Source organism: Myotis lucifugus, unplaced genomic scaffold, assembly GCF_000147115.1.
Source record: "Myotis lucifugus unplaced genomic scaffold, Myoluc2.0 scaffold_54, whole genome shotgun sequence".
Lineage (NCBI taxonomy): Eukaryota > Metazoa > Chordata > Mammalia > Chiroptera > Vespertilionidae > Myotis > Myotis lucifugus.
The window spans coordinates 4,629,594-4,651,078 of record NW_005871102.1 but is presented as its reverse complement, the minus strand read 5'-3'; the positions used below and the strand labels follow the sequence as shown (position 1 = coordinate 4,651,078).

The 21,485-nt window shown below is 42.4% G+C and overlaps 2 protein-coding genes across 2 annotated transcripts in view; one reads left to right on the top strand and one right to left on the bottom strand.

Moving 5' to 3' along the window:
• Window positions 1–329: 329 nt before the first annotated feature.
• NPHS2 (NPHS2, podocin) lies at window positions 330–14,184 on the top strand. The gene is given in 9 exon segments (XM_023754031.1): window positions 330–487; window positions 523–629; window positions 2,885–2,988; window positions 4,827–4,899; window positions 5,968–6,050; window positions 9,010–9,213; window positions 11,278–11,333; window positions 12,677–12,755; window positions 13,906–14,184. Coding segments are annotated over 9 exon segments (1,143 nt in total).
• A 3,827-nt stretch (window positions 14,185–18,011) lies between these two features.
• AXDND1 (axonemal dynein light chain domain containing 1) overlaps window positions 18,012–21,485 on the bottom strand; it is a 51,731-nt gene continuing 48,257 nt past the window's right edge. The window contains exon 26 of the mRNA XM_023753996.1: window positions 18,012–18,212. Coding sequence (XP_023609764.1) covers window positions 18,127–18,212 — 86 coding nt within the window. The 3' untranslated portion in view covers window positions 18,012–18,126. The remainder of the gene's footprint in view (window positions 18,213–21,485) is intronic.

Here is a 21,485-nt window from a genome sequence, read left to right as displayed (position 1 = left end):
AGCTCGCCAGCAGTGCCGAGGCCCCTAAGCAGAGGCCTTCAGGGCCCCGCGCCGGCATTTCAGGTGCATGGTCCACAGGAAACACATTTTAAACACCGCGACCCGGCTCCCGGGCTTCGCACACTCACTGTGGAAAGTCACACCCGTCGGCGGGCGCGTCCATAACTCATCTGAGCAGCCGCTGCCCCGGTCACCATGAGCAAAGCCCCGGCCCGGTGACCCGCCCCGCCCCCCCCCCCCTCCCAGCCCCGCCTCGGGTAAGACCGTCCCCCAGGGACACCCCGCAGGCGACTCTTCAGTGACCGCGCTCCCGCCGGCCGCTCGGAGGGATGGAAAGGAGGGCGCGGAGCTCCTCCCGAGAGACCCGGAGGAGTGGCGGGCGGGGCCTCCCCTCAAGTAGAGCTGGAGGTGAAGGCTGAGAGGGACGTAGAAGACTGCGGGCCGCCGGGATTGCGGTGTCGCAAGCAGAGAGACCCCCGGGCGTGATGTGAGCCTCTCGGAAGACTCTGCTCTGTCCTGCAGCCGCCGGGCAAGCCAACCGGGGTGGAATTTGGATGAGTTGCTGGGCTCCCGGCGAAGGAAGGCCACCGAGGTGATGGCGCCCCTGGAGAGCGAGCGTCCCGAGGAAGGTACGGCGGGCAGGTTGGGGGCCCGGGAGGGAGAGCGGCCTTTGCAAGTGGCAGCCGAGGGGTGTCAGAACAGTGGAATGCGTCGCCATGCCCGGAGCCACCGAGGCCAGGGCCTGACAGACACCCCCACCAGGGGCAGCTGCCAAATGCATCCGAAGAAATACAAGTAACATCAACTAAATGCCGTGGATCTCAAGAATGGGGAGGTGGGAGGGAGTGTGGTCTGGGTTAGGGACCAATGCACACGGCAAAGAAACCCTGCCGCTGGGTTTATGGCCACGGAAGAGTATGCGGGCACCTCATCTAAGTGAAGACGTGCATGAGCTGGTGGCTCCGGGCAACTATGCAACTTATTTTTCCATCCTCATTCCCACCCTTCAATCCTACGGAAACGCATGCTGAAGTCTCTTTGGGATGATCACTTTTCTAAAAGTAGAGGAAGCAGAGCCAAGTAGAGAAGAGCCAGACCCGAGTTTAAATCTCAGCTCAGCCGCTGGCTGCCCATGTGCTCATTCATAGGCACCCGGGATGGCGGCAGGACCTGGCTCAGAGGGTAGCTGTGAGGATGAAAGGAGATGAGGCACCCAAAGCACCGTGCACAAAGCCTGGATCAAGGAACACATTCCGTTAAAACAGGATCCCTGCAAGCTGCAAGAGAGCAAAGTCAGACCAAAGGAGGGAATCACAGGGAAAGTTGTCTGTTTGGCTTCTGTGGGGGTGAAGCAACACTTAGGAACAGATGTAGCTGCTTCCAATTTTTTTTTTTAATGAACAAAAGAAAAACTATTCCACTTTAAGTGTAGATAATGCTTAAAGGAAATTAAATAAGGAATACTTGCATTATATTGTTTTCTGCTGGCTAGGAAATTGTAACATTTCCTAGTTACCAGCAATGCAGTACATGCTGGAGCATTGAAAGCTATGATTTGAGCAAGATTCGTGCAGCCAGGACCATGTTAACGTTTTGCCCACTTGATTCCCTTTCATCAGCCAGAAACGTCCAGTCATTAAATGCTTGTTGAGTTCACTGCTATAGTATTGCTGAGAGTGGAGGTCTTGTGTGTGCTTCAGGCCACAACGGAGAGGGAGCCAAGGAAGGAAGCCTAGGTGTTTTACTGAGTAGTGTCATTCCCATCTCACAGATGAGGGAAAATGCTGAGGACGTGGTAACTTGCCCAAGACCTGCAGCTGGGAGGTGGAGATGCCTGAACTCTAGAGTAAGACAGTCTGATGGAAAAGCTCCTCCTTGCCCGCGCTGCCCCTGATTTCTGGTCATGGTCCCAGCATTGCCACCGACCAGCTGTGGCCTTGGGCAAGTAGTTTCATCTGTGTGGACTTCATTCAAGTGAGTAGAGCCTGGGGCCCTACGCAGTGGATGAGAAGTCTCACTGAGGATGAGGTGGCCTTGCTGAGCCCTTGTCGGGGAGGTTTCGGTGGCTCCCAGGAGGAAGGGGAGCAAGAGGCAACAACATCCACTCCTCTGCCTCACTTAGCCCACCTCCCCCTTCCAGGCCACTTAAGATTTAGGAGAAACGAAAAGGCGCGTCCCTTTACTAAAATGCTGGGGATTCTCAGACTATGTCTTATCTAAAGGCTCTTCCTACTTTAACATTTAATGGTTCACTTAAATCAAACAAGTCAGATATTCAAGGAACTGATTCCAAGAGAATATTTTGTGAGCAAATCTTTAAATTAGGTTTTGGGTATAGATACTAGTATTAGTTTTCTGTTCATATCCTTAATTACTGTGTGAAGAAATTTTGAGGCCTTTCTTTACTTATAAAATTTTGTCTGTATGTGCATTTATTTGTTTTTACTTGGCATGGTTACCACTGTAAGTGAAATGTTTTTATTTACTAATTAAACATGGCGATAACACTGTTATTGCTCTTAAGGGAGAATAAGAAAAAAAAAAGGCTAGCATGATGTTAATGGAGCAGCATTTTCCAAAGCAGATTACATGAGAAATAAACTCCATAGAACATAATTTCCTTGGAGAAAACATTGCCTGGTCAAATGTTTGGGAAACACAATTCTGCCTTTTCAGGGCCTGCTCTGCCTTCCATAGGCCCACATGGCCCTTCACACAGACAGTAGCCTAGCCCTGTGAACTGACTTCTCTGATACCCAGCTTATTCTAATATTCCCACGGAAGTCTACAAACTGTTCTGACCCTAATACCAAGGTCTGGACAACACATGCTAGTCAGTGAAGATGGTGAAGTTTTAATATACTCCTTCTTCTTCTTTTTTAAGGTACCAAGTCTTCTGGGTTAGGGGCCTGTGAGTGGCTTCTTGTCCTCACATCCCTGCTCATCATCATCGTGACCTTCCCTTTTTCTGTCTGGTTCTGCATAAAGGTGAGATCCTTTAATTTCCTGAAGCCTCTCACTAACCACATCATGCCCACTTTTACTTCTGTGTTTTGATAAGGGCTGTCTGCTCCGCATGGAATGCCCTCCCCACTCACCTTCCGGGAGAGCACCTACTCCTTTAAGGCGTTGCTCACATGTAACTGTGAAGACTTCCTTGACTTGCCCAGACTGTCATTCCCTTCCTCTTGCTCTGATGTCACTCTGCTTCCCCACCCATTCTAGCACTTACCACATGTATAATATTTGTTGACACCCCATCTCTCCGATTAGATGGAGAGCCCCTTCAAGACAGGGGCTACACCTAGGTCATCTGCCCTCTGTAACACAAATGATGCCATTGTCATAACCTGGCTATTATTTAACAGGAAAGGAAAAAAGGGAAGACTAGATAGACTACATATAATAGGCATGCCATTTATACAGCTTTGCCAACAAGCTGCCTTTAACATTCTCCAAGTCTGTTCCCCACTGATTGATGGGGGATGGGACTAGACAAAGGCAGTTTAGATACATGCCCAGTAAGGTCTGAGTGACGTGGGAGGGTGCCTGCCCGTCTGCCAGTCATACTTGGGAACAAATTAGTGGCCAGGATGGGGGAGAATTTGTGACTAACTGGCATTACTTTTTCTTTAAACGCTTGGCAGAATTCCCTAGTGAAGCCATCTAATCATGGATTTTTCTTAGTGTGAAATTTTTAAACTACTAATTTAATCTCTTCTGGTTCTTTTCAGTTTTTGTTTTTCTTCTTAAGTCAGTTTTGGTAGTTTGTGTATCTGTAGGATTTTGTCCATTTCATCTAAGTTATCTAATTTGTTGGTGTATAGTTCATAGTATTTTTTCTTATAATATTTTTTATTTCTTTAAGGACAGTAGTGATGTCCCTGTATCATTCCTCTTTGATTCCTGGTTTTAGCAATTTGAGTCTTCTTTTTTATTGGTCAGTCTAGATCAGCGGTTCTCAACCTGTGGGTCACAACCCCTTTGGTGGTTGAATGACCCTTTCACAGGGGTCGCCTAAGACCATCCTGCATATCAGATATTTACATTACGATTCATAACAGTAGCAACATTACAGTTATGAAGTAGCAATGAAAATAATTTTATGGTTGGGTCACAACATGAGGAACTGTATTTAAAGGGCCAGAAGGTTGAGAACCACTGGTCTAGATAAATATTGGTCAATTTTGTTGATGTTTTCAAAGAACCAACTTTTGGTTCTGCTGGTTTTCTCTATTGGTTTTCTCTTCTCTATTGCATTTATTTCCACTCTAATCTTCATTAACTTCTTTCTTCTTGCTTTAGGTTTAGTTTGCTCTTCTATGTCCAGTGTCCTAAGGTAGAAAATTCAGTTATTTTGCAATACTTCTCACAGTTTGAAACAAAATATAAGAACTGGTATTAAAATATACTCCCTCTCTCTGTTAAATAACTGTTAATTGATACATATAAAAGCTAATCATGCAGAAGTCATAGAAAAATACAAGATTGAACATGCTGTGGAAAACATACTCTGATTTCTCTGAGTTAGGGACTATTGAACATTAGTGGAAGCATTATTATTATTATTATTTAGATAATCATGGCTATTTAATCAAAATTCTGTTCATGGGCTCAAAAATGAACATGGCCAATATAGTTTTTTTTATTGGTTTCTGAAATTCTACACTTACTAAATGTAGATTTTGGAAACCTACATATCAAGTTTTTTCTTGGTTCTCAAAACAAAAGATTCCTGATACCTAGCATTACTCTCATGTGAAGGCCTTTTGAACTCTCCCTTTTTCTTTCTTGGAGTGATTCAAAGGTATTAAATTTGCTTTTAGGTTTTACAAGAATATGAGAGAGTAATTATATTCCGACTGGGACATCTGCTTCCTGGGAGAGCCAAAGGCCCTGGTAAGGAACAGTTTTTAATCCCCTGTAGACTTGCCAGTTTCTTCAATCCATGCATATTTGTAATATCGACCTAAGATTACATGAAATAACTTGATTCATGGTATCTCCATTTTCCAATCTGGTACTTGTAACAAGGTTTATTAAGAAATTCTTTAGAGAGCATTACTACCAGGTCACAATAACCAAAGAGAAGATGGGTGCAGAGAACTAAATGCCAGGGCCAGGCTGGCCAGAGTAACAGGTAGGCTTAGAACCCATGTCCAGGCACCAGTTCTAGTAGAATGTGTGTATGGTCAGAGTTCTGTGAATTCTCAGAGCAAAGCTAAGCTAATTCAAAGTCGAGAGGGTCAGACCAAACTATGGGAAATAGACAAAGTTCAGTGTCCAGGTAACAAAGTGGTCTTTAGTTGGTGGAATTGAAGAAAAACAGATTGAGCACTTTTTACATTTCAGATACTGTATAACTACCAGAGATATAAATATGAATGAGACATGGTTTCTGAATTCTAGGACCTTAAAGTCTAGTGGAGCTGATGTTCAGAGGTCCAAGCTGATAATGGGCACTGATAGAAGCATGGTTAGTCTGAAAGGTCTAGCAGTTGGGATTTGAATAGCCAAGCGAGCCAGGAAGGCATGAAAAGGAGCAAAGTCCCATGGTGCATATATTGGAAAGGGTCCAAATTCCAAGCCAGCTCTACAGAAGAAGGTAGAGAATAGAGACCAGACTAGATACATAAATCAGAGTTTGAAGATTCATAATCAACAGACCAAGGTGATCATACTGCCTATTTTGCCAAAGATAATCTCTATTTATGCCTGTTGTCCTGGAGTAGGTTGTAACAGTGCTCTCTTTTCACTCTCAAAGGTGTTCCAGATTGAACAACAAATTATACAGTAACCTTAGCAACAACAGACACTACAGGGATAGTGGTGGGATCACCCAATGGCCTGTGTGTAGTTGCAGGCTAAGAAAAGCAATGAAATGTGCAGTCTGACTCCCCAAAAGTGAACCCCAAACAGTCTCCATGCTAGCCATTCACCTGTAACTTTCTCCTACCCCTCTCCTAGGTCTTTTCTTCTTTTTGCCCTGCCTGGACACCTACCACAAGGTTGACCTTCGTCTCCAAACCTTGGAGATACCCTTTCATGAGGTAAGCCAAATGATGGATGTTGCTTTCTCTACATTTTACAAAGCTAATCTAGGGCAAAATGACTACTTAAGATCAAAAGTAGAAACGGGAAATAGATATATGGACTACATCAAAATGAAAAAAATCCCGAACATCAAAGGACACAATCGACAGAATGAACAGGTATTCTATGGGTGGAAGAAAAAGGGTTAATATCTAAGATATATAAAGACATCTTACAACTCAACAAGAAAGCAAGCAAACAAACAAACAAAAAGGATTTGTCATAGTTAGTTTTTATGTATCAACTTGACTAAGTTATGGTCAGGAACATCTGGATGTTGCTATGAAAGTACTTTCAGATAAGATTAATATTAAATCAGTAGACTTTGATTAAGGCAGATTACATTTTATGATGTGGCTGGGCCTCACCAATCAGTTAGAGGCTTCAAGAGAAAGACTGCCCTCCCCTGGAGGAGGAGAGAATTCTGCCAGAAGACTGCTCTCAGGCCGGAGCAGCAACATCAACTTTTCCTTGAGTCTCCTGTTGACCTCTCCTGAAGATTTTGGACACACCAGCTGGGCTAGCATGACTTCTTTTCAGCCTCTACAATTGTGTAAGCCAATTCCTTAAAGTCTCTTTCTCTCTCTTTCTAGACACACACACACACACACACACACACACACACACACACACACACGCACACACACTCTATTTCTCTGGAGAGAACTGGCTAATACAGACTTGAATAGCACGTTTCCAAAGAAAATATACAAATTCTCAACAAACACATGAACAAATGTTCAAAATCACTAATCATTAGAAAAATGCAAATCAAAACCACAATGAGATACCACCTCCCATCTATTAGGATGGCCACCAAAGAGAAGGAAAAGAAAGCCAGGAAATAACAAGTGCAGGCATTGCAATCCTTGTGTACTATTAGTGCGTATGTGAAATGGTACCACTGCAGGGGAAAACAGTACAGCAGTTCCTCAAAAAATTTAAAACAGAATTGCCATTTGGTCCAGCAATTCCACTTCTGGGTATATACCCCAAGGAACTGAAAGCAAAATTTTGAAGAGGTATTTATATACCTATGTTCATAGCAATATTAGTTACAATGGCCAAGAGGTGAAAGAAACCCAAGTGTCCATCAATGGGTGAATAAACAAAATGTGGTATATATCTATCATGGAAAATTATTCAACCTTGTAAAGGAAGGAAATTCAGACACTTACTACTACATCATGGATGAACCTGAAGAACATTAAGCTAAGTCAGCGGTTCTCAACCTGTGGGTCGCAACCCCTGAAAATACATCCTGCATATCAGATATTTACATTACGATTCATAACAGTAGCAAAATTACAGTTATGAAGTAGCAGCGAAAATAATTTTATGGTTGGGGGTCACCACAACATGAGGAACTGTATTAAAGGGTCGCGGCATTAGGAAGGTTGAGAACCACTGAAACCCAGTCATGAAAAGAGAATAGTGTATGATTCCACTTATATGAGGTACCTAGAGTAGTCAAACTCATAGAGACAGAAAGTAGAGTGGGGGTTTCAGGGGTTGGGGAGAGGAATGGAAAGTTCTTGCTTAATGGGTTTCAGTTTTACAAGATAAAAAGAGTTCTGGAGATTGGTTGTACAACAATATGAATGCAATTAACATTACTGAACTGTACACTTAAAAATGGTTAAGATGGTAAATTTGATGTTATGTGTATTTTACAAATAAGAAATTTTAAAAGTAGAGATAACACCTAGATTTTTCTATTAGTAATTTAGATTGATAAGCCTTTCCTAACTGTTCCCCACTTTCAGTTTGAAGATCTTATGCTTTCTTTTGTTAAATAAAAACAGAAATTATATATATTTAAAGGCTTATTTCAGATAATAAAATGTAAAAAAGAAATAAAATTCACCCCTAATCCTATTACCTATAGACAGATGTAGATATTTTGGAGTGTATCCTTTCAGGCGTATCTGTGTGTGTGGTTATATTTACAGACAGGAATATAGTATATCAAACCATACATTCCATAGTAGCATGACTTATTTTATTTTTAATTGATTTCTTTTAGAGAGAGAGGAAAGGAGGGAGGAGGAGGGAAGAGAAACATCAATGACAGAAAAACATCAACATCAATCAGCTGCCTCCTGCACGCTCCCTACTGGAGATCGAGCTCACAACCTTGACCGGAATTGAATCCTTACCTCTTTTTTTTTCCGAATCGTTACCTCTTGGTTCCTGGGTTGATACTCAACCACTGAGCCACACCAGATGACCTAGCATGACTTTTTTTTTTTTTACCCAAAATTTTTGTGATCATCTTTTCATATATTAGCTATGTTTCTACCCTTTTATTTTACATGAACACAAAGCATTCTAGTGTATGGACATATGTACCACAATTTATAATTCCCTATTGTTGATATTAGGTTGTTTACAATTTCTTATTACAGTAAGCAATACTGTGAATAACATTCTTGCAGCTAAATCCTCATATGTCCTTGTGAAGGGGTCTGAACATGGACATGCTGAGCACATGCATCTGTGAGGGCACTGGGCGTGCATTACCAGCCTGCCCTCTAGTGTACACCCATGCGCGTGCTTGCTTCCCAGACCGTGCTTCTCTTGAGCACATTTTTGGTGGGCATCAGTTAAAAAGACCTGATAAACAACTGGTTTTTTCATGTAAGAAAATTCTTCCTGATTTTTTTAACAAAAATATTTACAACAGGACTCCCTTACATTGTAAATGCTTTGGCGTAGTTAATAAAAACTCCTTAATCTTCAGAAACACATCTATTTTGAATAATGGGTAGGCCAACTACTCTTTGGGTTTTTTCTTGCTAAAATCTTCCTTGAGAAAATTCCCCCTTGAACACATTTAGTTCAAGTTCCTTTAATCCCAAACGGGAAAGGAGTCCAAGAATCAGGCCTGACAGCCACACTCTCTTTTCTGTGTAGGTTGTGACCAAAGACATGTTTATAATGGAGATAGATGCCATCTGCTACTACCGAATAGAAAATGCCTCTCTTCTCCTAAGCAGTCTTGCTCATGTGCCCAAAACTATTCAGTTCCTCGTGCAAACCACCATGAAGCGTCTGCTAGCACATCGATCCCTCACTGAAATTCTTCTAGAGAGGAAGAGCATCGCCCAAGATGTAAAGGTACTTCAATAAATTTAACATTGAACGTGTGGAAATATATCTTTATCTTTTATTCATTTCCTTCATTGATCGTTTATTGAATCTGCCATGTGCCAGGCCTTCACTGTTGAAGGTGCTACCCCTTAAGAAACTGATAGCTAAGTAAAAGATTATCACATTGATCCTGAGCCAATCATAGTCACCAGTGTGGTGCAGGTTAGGCAGTCATTGCTATAGTTTTTGCTCTCAACCCTACTCCAGCAGCTTCAGATGCAATGTAAAGTGCCCACATAGCACACAAAGTGGTGGGAGTGGGGGCTGGCGGGGTGAGGATGGGGGCTGGATGGGAGAGGTTGGTGGCATACCAAGATGATAAGGAATGTCTCCTGGGAGCTGTCCAGTTGGGGAAACAAAGTTAAACAATGATAAGTTCAAATCAGACTTTCAGATAAAAAGATGTCACAGACCCTTACATGATTAATTCCCAATCACCTCGATTTAACTGATTTGGAATTGGGGGAGGGAGAGAAGAGCCAGAACTGCCTCTCAAGATTGGCAAAGGCATTAAGAAGAGAGGCAAGAACAAAGCAGGATTCCAGAAAACTGCCCAGTCAAGTGGTAGTTACCTCCAGTGACAGAGCCTGCCATGAGGCCATGGGGCACAGAACTGAGTTAGGGGGTGATGAGTCATGACTAGCTGAAAGGGGGACCTCCAACAGGAGGACCTAAGGACCAAAGGCGTTGATAATAATCGTGCTGATGGGGCCTGAGCGGACACTAATCTGAGAAAATGAAGTACCCAAATGTTTGTGAGTTGTCCCACTTGCTACTGATAAAACAGTGGTTAGCATCCTGGTTGTAAATAAAGGGAAGAATTCAGTAAATAAGAGAAGCTAAAAAGAGGAAAAGTTTTAACAAGAGGGACACAGGAGAGTTGTTGCTCTGGAATGTAAAAACCATCCAAGTGTCCCCCCCCCCCCTCGGCCCCCGTTCATCCGCTCTTCCTGTTCTTCCCTCCCCATTAAAGGATAAAGTCCAGACTCTTGACATTGAAGCTTGCCTTGTTACACTGAATTATACTTTATGTATTTACACGTTTGTCTTCCGGGTTATGAACTCCGTATGGCAGGGGCCATATGTATTCCTCTCTCTGTCTCAGGGCCTGGCTCAGGGCGACCACACAGCAGCCTCATAGTGCTCTTTGGTTGAGTGAAGAAACAGCCCAGCTGTTGCAGCCTCACTTCTTGCTGTCCTTCCCCCGTGTGTCCGATACTCCAGCCTCCTTAGCATTCCGCCGGCTCCTTGCCTCCTCTTAGGCTGTCTCCTCCGCACGGAATACTTCCCTTTCTCCACCTATTTGTTCTTTAAGATGCCACCTCCTCTGTGACGGCTTTTTCAACACTCGTTCCTCTCACCAAACTCCCAAACTAGTCAAACTAGTCAATCTTCTCAGGTTTCTCAATGCACTAAGCTTATTAGTTATCTGACAACTAAGAAATAATTAAGAAGGAAAAGAATATGAGCCCACATGTGGAGCTCCATGCCTTGTCCACTTTTCTCCAGAACCCACAGTTCATTTTCTCCCGCCTCCCGGGAATGGACGTGGGGGAAATGGATGCCACCAACAGGAAGGCTGTGCAAGCACCTGTCAGTGAAAGCACCAGTTATTTGGGAGAAAACTACAGACTCTGGGTTTCTAATAATGCATTTTAAAACAGATTTAACAAATACGCCATCTGTAGCATTTCCCTTTGCTTTTATGACAAATTGCCACAAAGTTGGTGGCTTAAAACCACATCAATTTAATCTTTAACAGTTTTGAAGGCCAGAAGTCCAGAGTTAGTTTCACTGGGCCAAAGTCAAGGTGTCAGCAGGGCTGGTGCCTAATGGAGGTTCTGAAAGGACCTTGCCTATTTCAGCTTCTAGCGGCCGCCTGCATTTCTTAGCTCGCGGCCCTTCCTCCATCTTCAAAGTACACCACTCCGCTGTCTGCTTCCCTCACCACATCGCCTTCTCTTCTGTAGTCAGATCTCCCTCTGCACCACCTGGAGGTTGTCACTGACATCTCGACTCTTCCCTCTGCAGGTCGCCTTGGATTCAGTGACCTGTATTTGGGGAATCAAAGTGGAGAGAACAGAAATGTGGGTAGGAAATGAACTGGGAAGAACAATATGATAAATGGAAATATTTTGGTTTTATTAAAAAAAATTGTATTTGATAAGTTATTTTCATTGCATGAGTATGACTATAGCCATAATAGCATAAATTTGGGGGAGAAAAGAGAAAAAACACCTATACCTATTATCTCATAAACATAACAATCATTGTGATATTTGGGCAAATTACTTTCATTTTCTCTGTATGAATTAAAAAACTTTTTTGAGATAAAATCACATAACATAAAACTCATCTTTTAAACCACTTTAAAGTACAATGCAGTGGTTTTTAGTATATTCACAAAGTGGTACAACCGTCACTACCAACTAATTCTGGAATATTTTCATCACCTCATAAAGAAAGCCTGCGCCCTTAGCAGAAACTCCTCATTTTCCCTCCTCCCCAGGCCCTGATAACCTCTCTCTCTCTCTCTCTCTCTCTGGATTTGCCTGTTCTGGCCATTGTATATAAAGGCAGTTATACAATATGTGGCCTCTGTGTCTGGCTTCTTTCACGTAGCATAATGTTTTCAAAGTTGACCCATGCTGTAGCATGAATTAGTACGTCATTCCTTTTTATGGTCGAATATTATTCCATTGTGTGACTAGACCACATTTTGTTTATCTTCTCATCGACGGATGGACATTTGGGTCGTTTCCACGTTGGGGCTATTATGAATAATGCTGCAATGAACATTCACGTGCAAGTTTTTATGTGAACATGTTTTCAATTCTCTTGGGTAGATACCTAGGAGTGGAATTACTGGGTCATACGGTAACTCCATATTTAACTTTCTGAGGAACTGCCAGACTGTTTTCTATCCATGTATTTTTCATTGTTGCATTCAGGGTAAAAGTAAAATTTTGTATCTTTTTTGTAATACGTTAAGTATTGTTCTTATTCGGTCAGTTCTGTGCTTTTCAAAACAATTCTCTTGTATAAACTGAGATAACTTCCCTTATTCTTATTATTAATAATGTGGCTCTTCAAGGTTTTTTTCCTTGTTCTAATTTAATAGCTGGGATTTAGATTAAACTAAGTGGGGGAAAAAGGAACATAATCCATCAACACAAAATTTGTTCTCCATGGAAAGAGAAAACCATAGCTCTACTGTAGCATCAGTGATAATAAAAATCTGCGTAAGGCACTGACTCCTGAGACATACCCTTGGCCGACTGTCTGCCCAGGGATCTAGGGATGGCACTCTGTTCATCAGAATTTTCTGTGCATCGTGAACAACAGTAGGGAAGGGGGTCAGACTGTACGGAAGCTCTGCCTGCTGAGAGCAGTGCCGCAAACCGACCTGGCCATGTTCTTTCTCTTTCAGTAAGGACGTGAAGCTGCCGGCCGGGCTTCAGCACTCCCTGGCTGTGGAAGCCGAAGCGCAGAGACAGGCCCGCGTGCGGGTGAGCCAGCACTGAGCAGGCCATCTGCCCTCCGAGGCTGTTCTTTGAGAAGCACCGGAGAATCCAAAAGGCCTGCTCATGCAGAGCATTTCCCCTTTGCTTCCTCACCTCCCATTCGTCCAGGCACTGGGAGGAATCTGGCTTGTGCTCCTCACTCCAACCAACTCTATTAAAATCGCTAGTGTGCTAGTAGCTCCTAAATGACTAATGCAACATCTCCTCCCGCTACTCCCTCTCTCTGAGGCCATTGGTAACAGTGACCATCTCCTCCAGCTTGAGTCTTATCTTCATTCTCTCTCCCTAAAGGCCTCTCACCATACTTCATCCTTCTTCTCTTGTATTGGCATCTGTCCTGGGTAATATCAGTCACCCGTCACCTATAGGTTAATGACACCCAGACCTGTCTCCCTAGCTCTGCGCAAACTCTGGAGAGACAACCATGCTCAGGGGCCAGTTTCCTCAACACCAGAGCCAAGAGAAGGCTGTGCGACCCATAGCCTCTACTCAGACATGCCAGTGAGAAGCAAGGATGTGGCTGCCAGCAACTCCTGACTTGTGTGGGTGGAATGGGGTGATGGGAAGAGGAAAATGAGGACTGAAGGGGAGGCAGATTTCTTTTAAGGAACAGGAAGTAGGTGGAAAAACCCCTAACCACATAGAAGGTTGATAACTGAGGGGAAGTGGAGGAGGACGGGAGGAAGATGGTCTTCAGGGCAGAGTGGCATCTAACCCTCTCTGCCCACTTTAAAGTGGCATTCAGGTGGTGAGATTGGTGTTTTTCCTTCTGAAAGGCTTTCCCATTCATTTTGCTTGAGTCGGGAATTACCCTTTCAGGATTCCATGTTTTTGCCTGGAATATTGGCCAACCTTTTCTCTATATGGCAAAATCCTTTTAATCTTTCAAGGCCCACTAGACATAACGCCCAGACCCTTCACTATACTTGCCATTTGTGGCCTCAACAAATTCTGCCCCAAATTACAATTAATGGTGTAATCTGTCTTCCCTAGAGCAAGATCCTTGAAAACGAAGACCATCTGTTCTATGCTTCACAGCACCTGCCACATAATAGATGCTTGCTGAATAGTGATTAAAACGGTCCAGGAACGAAGAAGGGAACTCACTTTGCTTTTCTTCACGTCTGTTCTCTAGATGATCGCAGCAGAAGGGGAGAGAGCCACCTCCGAGTCCCTGAGAATGGCAGCTGAGATTCTATCAGGCACTCCAGCTGCCGTTCAGCTTCGATACCTCCACACTCTTCAGTCCTTGTTCACAGACAAACCTTCCACCGTGGTTATACCTTTGCCATTTGACATGTTAAATTTCGTGTCTTCTCCCAGCAACAGAACTCAAGGAAGCATCCCCTTCCCAAATCCTTCCAAACCTGTTGAACCACTGAATCCTAAAAGGAAAGACTCTCCCATGTTATAAGAGGGGCGAAGGATGCTATGTGGGAGCCTGCCATGTAACAGCCACACCCCTGAGTGTTCTCACTTCCTGCCCTTTCTTTTGGGTGCCAGACAGAATGCCCTTGGAATGTATGAAGTTGCAATGCAGCAACCTACCTACATGAGAAGACAGTGAAATCATGTAATGACCAAGAAGAGATACAACAAGTTTAAGTAGATCATCTAGTCAGAGTAATTATGGGAAAGAGCTTTAGCCAACATTCTACTTTGGAAAGAATTTTGAGTTCATATATGGCTAAACTTAGATGTGGTTCAGATGTCCTTTTTTGCTGTGTGCCCTCTGGCCCCTTTGGCAAGGTCTTTGCTGCTCCCACGGCCCTTTCTACATGCGCTGATCATTGTGTTTATCACACTGTGTTGTATAATCGCGTACTTAAGATGCAGGCTTCTCTCCAACTATACTATGAACTCCTCAAAGGTACATCTTAGTCATTCTCCCCTGACCACACTCAACCTTGTACACGCCACCCCAGAGTCCTCACACCTAATCCTGATACCTGCACCACAGTGGCACTTAAATGTCTGAGTGAATGAGAGTAAAAGAGATATAGTTGGGCTAAATATAAATAAAGAATTTAAAAGGAACTATAAAGTTCCTTTTTTATAAAGACTCCTTTTTGAAATATAGAAATAAAAGGACAAAAACATTGATCTGATACATGTTGCTTAAAATCGGAGGAAGCATCACTATAAATATGGGGCCAATGTATTTTCAGTATAGAATGGACCAGTTTGCGTATTTTTCAAACAGTAACATTATGTGACCTATACATACTTTGAAGTATTCTTTTCTTGTATGTATTCCCTAATACGAATACATTTATATAATATAATTGGCCTTATTTTTTATTAACTTGCCTTATACAATTAGAAATATATATCTATAGAAAAAATATTAGTCACATAAATAAGAATACTGACATATATATGTAGTGAATCTTCTTATAAACTTAAAAAAATCAATAATATTATAAAACATTACTAACACGACAAAAACATGACTAAAAATCATTATGAAGAGACATATGATAGAGATGACCCTGGGATTTTCCATGTTGCTGTAGCAGAAAGAAATGGTGATGGCTACCCCTAGTGCTCACTAGTTGGTGATTTCTCTCCGTCAAAATGCCTCTTTACTCTTCATGTTATCTGATGTTATTATTGGAGATGTCTTCCTGCTAGCCCATGAGAACTTTAAATATTCGGCATAAAAACATCGGTAAAGGACTTCTGTTTATGAATGTTATCCCATAAAACCCTGTTGAACATTATTTCAGAGAGAAATGTATTCTGAGCTCCTAACAGTGGACCTAGACATTTTGTTAGTACTTTATCTGTTGAAGACAGGTTGTTTTCCCACTATGTTTAAATAACAGAGACAAGGCCCCAAACCAAGGGTGCTTTGCCCATCCTGTTCTCTCTCAATTACTCCAATACTCCTTCCCTCTGCCATCCTCCTGCCCTCTACAAAAAGAACAAAAACTCCCTAGCAGTCTAATATAGCAGTGCATCGTGAGGCCAACCTCAGGGTCATCTCTGTCATATGTCTCTCGGCCATCTCATCACCTCCAGCCACACTGGGATAACCACACATTCTAGCCCAACCTTGCTGTGCCCTTTGACTTGAGCGAAGCAATGAATCTTCCTAAGATTATGCAGGATTATTAGATTATTTCAGAACCTACATATGCATACTGCCATGCCAAATTCACTTATTAATATGACCATTGGCTTATAAGGTTACTATATAATGAGATGATAAATTTTCAATTTTGTTTCAAAAAGCTATTTCATCCAGTTCTGGAAAATGTTTCCGAATGTTGTTAAGAGAATCTCCCTAGTCCCTGCTCCCAAGGACCAGGCTTGGTTGTGGCAGAAAGCCAGAGATCGAACAGTCTCTGGGGCAATGGGAGATTCTGAAGCAGGAAAAGCTCTAAACCATGTTCAAGTGCCAAAATAGAAAGTGTGGAATCCAAAAGGCGGTCAAATCCAAGTAGGCCAAAGCAGGTAATGAAATCTGCCAAGCCAGGAGTATGGAGCCAACGAGAGGAAAGCAAGCACGAATGAGGCGGACAGAATGGGGAAGGGGAAACTCCTGGGTGATTCCCTAGAATGTCTAATCCATTAGGCTTTGCAGTTGGTTTTTGTGCACCCGCCAGGGTACCGTCATAGGTGGCCCAGCCCATTTAAAGGGCCAATGGCAATTAGAGCATTCCTGAAGCGGGAAACATTTTTCATTGCCAACTATGTTGGCCTGTACCCATCCCAGTGTACTGTTGATTGAAGTTAGGATGACATCAAGAGTTGTTGGTCACTTTTCACCCCCTATAGATGTTCTTGATATTGGGCTGGCAGATGTTGGAATGACTAATGAAAAAAAGGAGGTAGGGTCATGCTGCTTCAGGTAAAACCAGAGCCAGGAACAGAACAGTGAGAAGTGAATGCCAGGATGACAATGTAACAATGGCTTGTATGGACCTTTAATAATTCCTAAGGTCCCTGACGTTAACAAAAAGTATTCGGAAAAACTTATTAAGAATTCTTTGTTGCCATGTTGAAAATGCGAATTCCTCCTACATATTTTTGTGAATCCCAAAGTCTGAATAAAGTTTACTATGTCTTCAAAAAAAAAATTCTTAAGTCCCACGTAAAAGCCCCTAAATTTGTTAGTGACATCCAAGATCTGTTTGGAAAAGCAAAAGGGTACAGCTGGGTATGCCCAGCAGGTGGTAACTGTACGTGTGAATCTCAGCCTTGGCTTTCATTTAACCATGAACACAGCCAACTGTCTGAAAAATTTTATGTTTTCTGCCCCCAGATCTAAAGAACCGTCCAGTAGGCTCAGCATTTTTGAAACCCATCCCATATACACTTTGATGACGGCCAGGGGCAGGTCTGGCCAGGGGTTTGGCTTAAATAAGGCTGGGGTTCTAGAGTCGGGGTGGGGGTGTCTGAGGTTTAAGGAATAGGCAAAGGTCTAAAATTTCAGGAGATAAACCCAAAGGAACACCAAATCTGTGAGCCAAAGCAGGTGCAGAAATCTCACCACAGTGTTTGGAGCCAGAGAGATAAGAGCAAATCCAAGTGACCCAGGAGCAGAGAAATAGGAAGGAGCTCTTGCTATGTGACTACCCAGAATGTGCATTTGTCATTTGCAACTTATTTTTGCAGGTTAGTCCACTTCTAGTGCCTAGGAGAATCCACGGTCACAAACAGAACAGACAAATAAGGCAATAAAAGCAAAGAATGAAGATTCTGGGTGAACCTTCAGCAACACCGGCCTCTGTGAAGGAAACCGTCTGAACATTGATGGCCCATGGCCATTGTCAAGCAATCTAGACACCCGTTCAGCAAGCTGGGGGCTCTGACACCGATCAGCTCAGTCACCTAGGGAGAGGCTTACAACCATTTTGGGCTTCAGTTTCATCTTCTGAGAAATGAGGATAACGGTATGACCCCACCTACTTTATAGGGTTCTTGTGAAAATCAGAGAAACCATAAGAATGCCTGAAACCAGAAGAAATTTGAAAATGCTGCAGAAACCTAAGAGTAATATCAGAATCTTCTCTTTTAAATTGAAAAATAATGCTTTTTATTTGTCATTCTTCTCTTCAAAAAGCATTATTTTCTTAACAGAAACAGACACTTTTCACAGACCTCTGGTAGGAAATAATTGAGGAGGCGAGCAAACTTTTGCACAAGCTCTTTTTAATCTGGGAAGTAAGCTAATGTACTGATTCCCTACAGCGTCACTGTGACTTTTAAAGGAAATGTTTTTATGTGGTATGTTGTGGCTTTTCTCATAGCTATTGCAATGGAAGTCCTTCAGTTGAGGCACAGTGTCAGCTCAACAGCACAGAGATACCTGGGTGCATTCAGGTAGGAGACGGTGAGGCCCAGCACGCTATGGACGTGGCTTTGATTTGCCCTTACTGGATTTAATCCGGGTTTTGGATTTGCTGCCCACAGCACTCTCCTTGCCTCGTGGCTCTGAAAGACAAAAGCAATTAGAATGTTACACTAACACGATCTCATTATTTACTAAAGACTTTTTACTTTATAAAGCATTTTTTTGTAACTTACCTTTACCTGAGGGTATCTTTTCCATTGATCTTTAGAGAGAATGGAAGGGAGAAAGGGAGGGAGAGAGAGAAAGAGAAACATCGATGTGAAAGTAACACATCGAATGGTTGCCTCCCGCACACAGCCTGACCAGAACCAGGAATAGAACCTGCAACCCAGGTATGTGCCCTTGACTAGGAATCGAATACATGACCCTCCAGTGTGTGGTGCATGGACCAACGCTCTAACCACTGAGCAACCAGCCAGGGCTACAAAGCAATTTTAAAATTCTATTCTGCCTGAGTAACTGCTAAGCTACCAACACATTCTGTGCCAAAAATTTGACTCTAAATTTGATATTGGGATTCAGAATGGATTTTCCTAAAGTTTAAGTGTAGTCAGTTAGCCTGAAGTCTGGGTCCCGGAAGGGGACCATGTGGTCAAGGAGAGAAGAGAAAGAGGAAGAACATTTTCTTCTTCCATCTTGTACACACCCCAAGCTTGGTGAGAAAATATTCAAATAGAGCTAGTATCCAGAATCCTGCTAGATCCATCCCTGCACCCCTGTTCTTTCTCTCCAGCCTCCTGAACACAGACCCTACACAAGCCCTACCCTTGGGATGAGTACAGGAGGCCTTCTGCTATCACACCTGCTGTGTCTGGCTGCTCCATGACACAAACTTCGTAATCTGAATCCTTCTGACTGGCTGCTGCCACCTCCATCCCACACTTGGTCACCTTGTTCGCGACCTTGTCTTGCTTTTAAATGTATCTTCCCACTCCTAATCGTGGGCCTCACTGAGATCAGATTTAGCTTCGAAAACGCCCCTCTCGATTCCTTTCTTTGTTCATAGCTGAGAGCAAAATTATTAAAAATATTGATATAAGCCCTAGCCGGTTTGGCTCAGTGGATAGAGCGTCGGCCTGGGGACTGAAGAGTCCCGGGTTCGATTCCAGTCAAGGGCATGTACCTTGGTTGCAGCCACATCCCCAGTAGGGGGTGTGCAGGAGGCAGCTGATCAATGCTTCTCTCTCATCGATGTTTCTAACTCTCTATCCCTCTCCCTTCCTCTCTGTAAAAAATCAATAAAATATATTTTTTAAAAATTTTGAAAAAATATTGATATAAAACAAAAATAAATATCTCTTCCTACTCTGCCCAGATTTTCTCTTTACTTGGCACGCACCAGGCTCCTTCCTTTACCGTATAGAATCTTCCATTCTTTCAGTGCACAACTCTCAGGAGAAGAGTGGTCTGCCTGCACTAACTCGTACAAATATGATATTGTGTATGCCATATGGGTATCACATTGCTCCAGAGCTGTCTGCTAACTCAAAGGAATGTCTAACTTGGGATTTTCCAGAGAAAATGTTCCGGTCACCTGCATAGCATGGGGACTGCCTTACACAGGAGCCAATTCCCCTAAACTTTTCAGAGTTTCCCATCCGTTGTCCTGGGAACAGACCACAGGTTGAAGATGACAGCAGAAGTAAAAAAAAACAGTCTCCAATGTTGGAGATATTGAGAACTGCTCGAGGGAATATTATAGCATTCATTAGAGGTAAGAAAATAAAGAACTGGGGGTTCGTGTGGGGGGGCAATGGGGAGATAAGGACACATATGTACTACCTTAATCAATAAAAAAAAGAAAAGAAACAAAAGAAAGTACTAAATGCCAAGCCCTAGCTGGTTTGGCTCAGTGGATAGAGCATTGGTCTGCAGACTGAAGGGTCCCGGGTTCAATTCTAGTCAAGGGCACATGCCCAGGTTGCAGGCTCGATCCCCACTGGGGGGCGTGCAGGAGATAGCTGATCAATGGTTCTCATTATTGATGTTTCTATCTCTCTCTCCCTCTCCCTTCCTCTCTGCAATCAATAAAAACATATATTTTTAAAAAAGAACTAAATGCCTTCTCCATTTAGTATAATAAAGGAGATATTTTCATCACAGAAAATCCAACAAGTACAAAAAAATAAAGACAAAATTTCCCATAAAATTTCATCAACCAGAAATAATGTCTGTCAGTATTTGGACATATTTATTTCTGGCCTTTTTTCTAGCTTTAAAAAATAGTATTGTATGCATGCATATTAGCATAACCAATGGACACAGATGCTGGGGCAGTGGGGGCTTGCCCGGGGTGGGAATGGCTGGGGGGGAGGGGGCGTTAATCAGGGAAAAAGGAGACATATATAAAACAATAAATAAATAAGTAAATAAATAAATAAAATAGTACTATAATTTATTTATTGTGTTTGATATGTTAACACAAGAATTTTTCATGTCTTATAAACTCCTTGTAAGCATCATTTTACTGTATTCAGGTATATTAATGTAGCATAACTTATTTTTATTCCATAATTGGGGAGATTATTTCTGTTATTTTTCCTATTATATATAATGATGCACTGAACATCTTTATGCATTAAGTTTTTTTCTGTATTTACGATGATTTCCTTAGATTCTCAAGTGAAATTATTAGGTCAAAGTATATGTTGCTTTTAAAGGCATATTCACACATACTCTCAAGTTATTTTTGTCTGTCAACCAACAAGTTTTCTGTAAAACTAACTACTTTTCCCCTCTGACCAGCATTGTAGTCTTTCGTTTTAAACAATCTTTGCCGGTTTTATAAGTCAAAACTGTATCTCAAGTTAGTTTACTAGTCTATAATTGTTAGTCATTTGGTTTTCCTTTTTGTGTTTTCTGAATAAGAGAAGTTATATAATTAAATGTATATGCAATCCTATGAGAAGTAGAAGATCAACACTAAATTTATTGATATTCTTCTAAAATATCTATGACCCTTGCCCTGGCCAGTGCTGCTCAATGGTTTGAGTGTTGGCTCACACACCAAGGGTCTCAGGTTGGATTCTCAGTTAAGGACACATACCTGGGTGTTTTTTTTAACAAAGGGATACTGTTGGATTTGGTTTGTTGGATCACATCAACGAGGAGAAGCCAAAATTAATTTCTGAAAGGGGGTTCCTTGGGTATTGATGGAGACTTCCAAATACCCAAAATCAGATTTCATTAAGAAATGATAAGTATGTTCTTAAATGACTGCAATTCTGACATTATCATTCCAGGTTGGAATACATGCAGGAGGCATCCAATTGACGTGTCTCTCTTATATCCATGCTTCTCTCTCTCTCTCTCATTCTCTCTCTCTCCTCCTCCATCCCTACCACTCTCTCTCT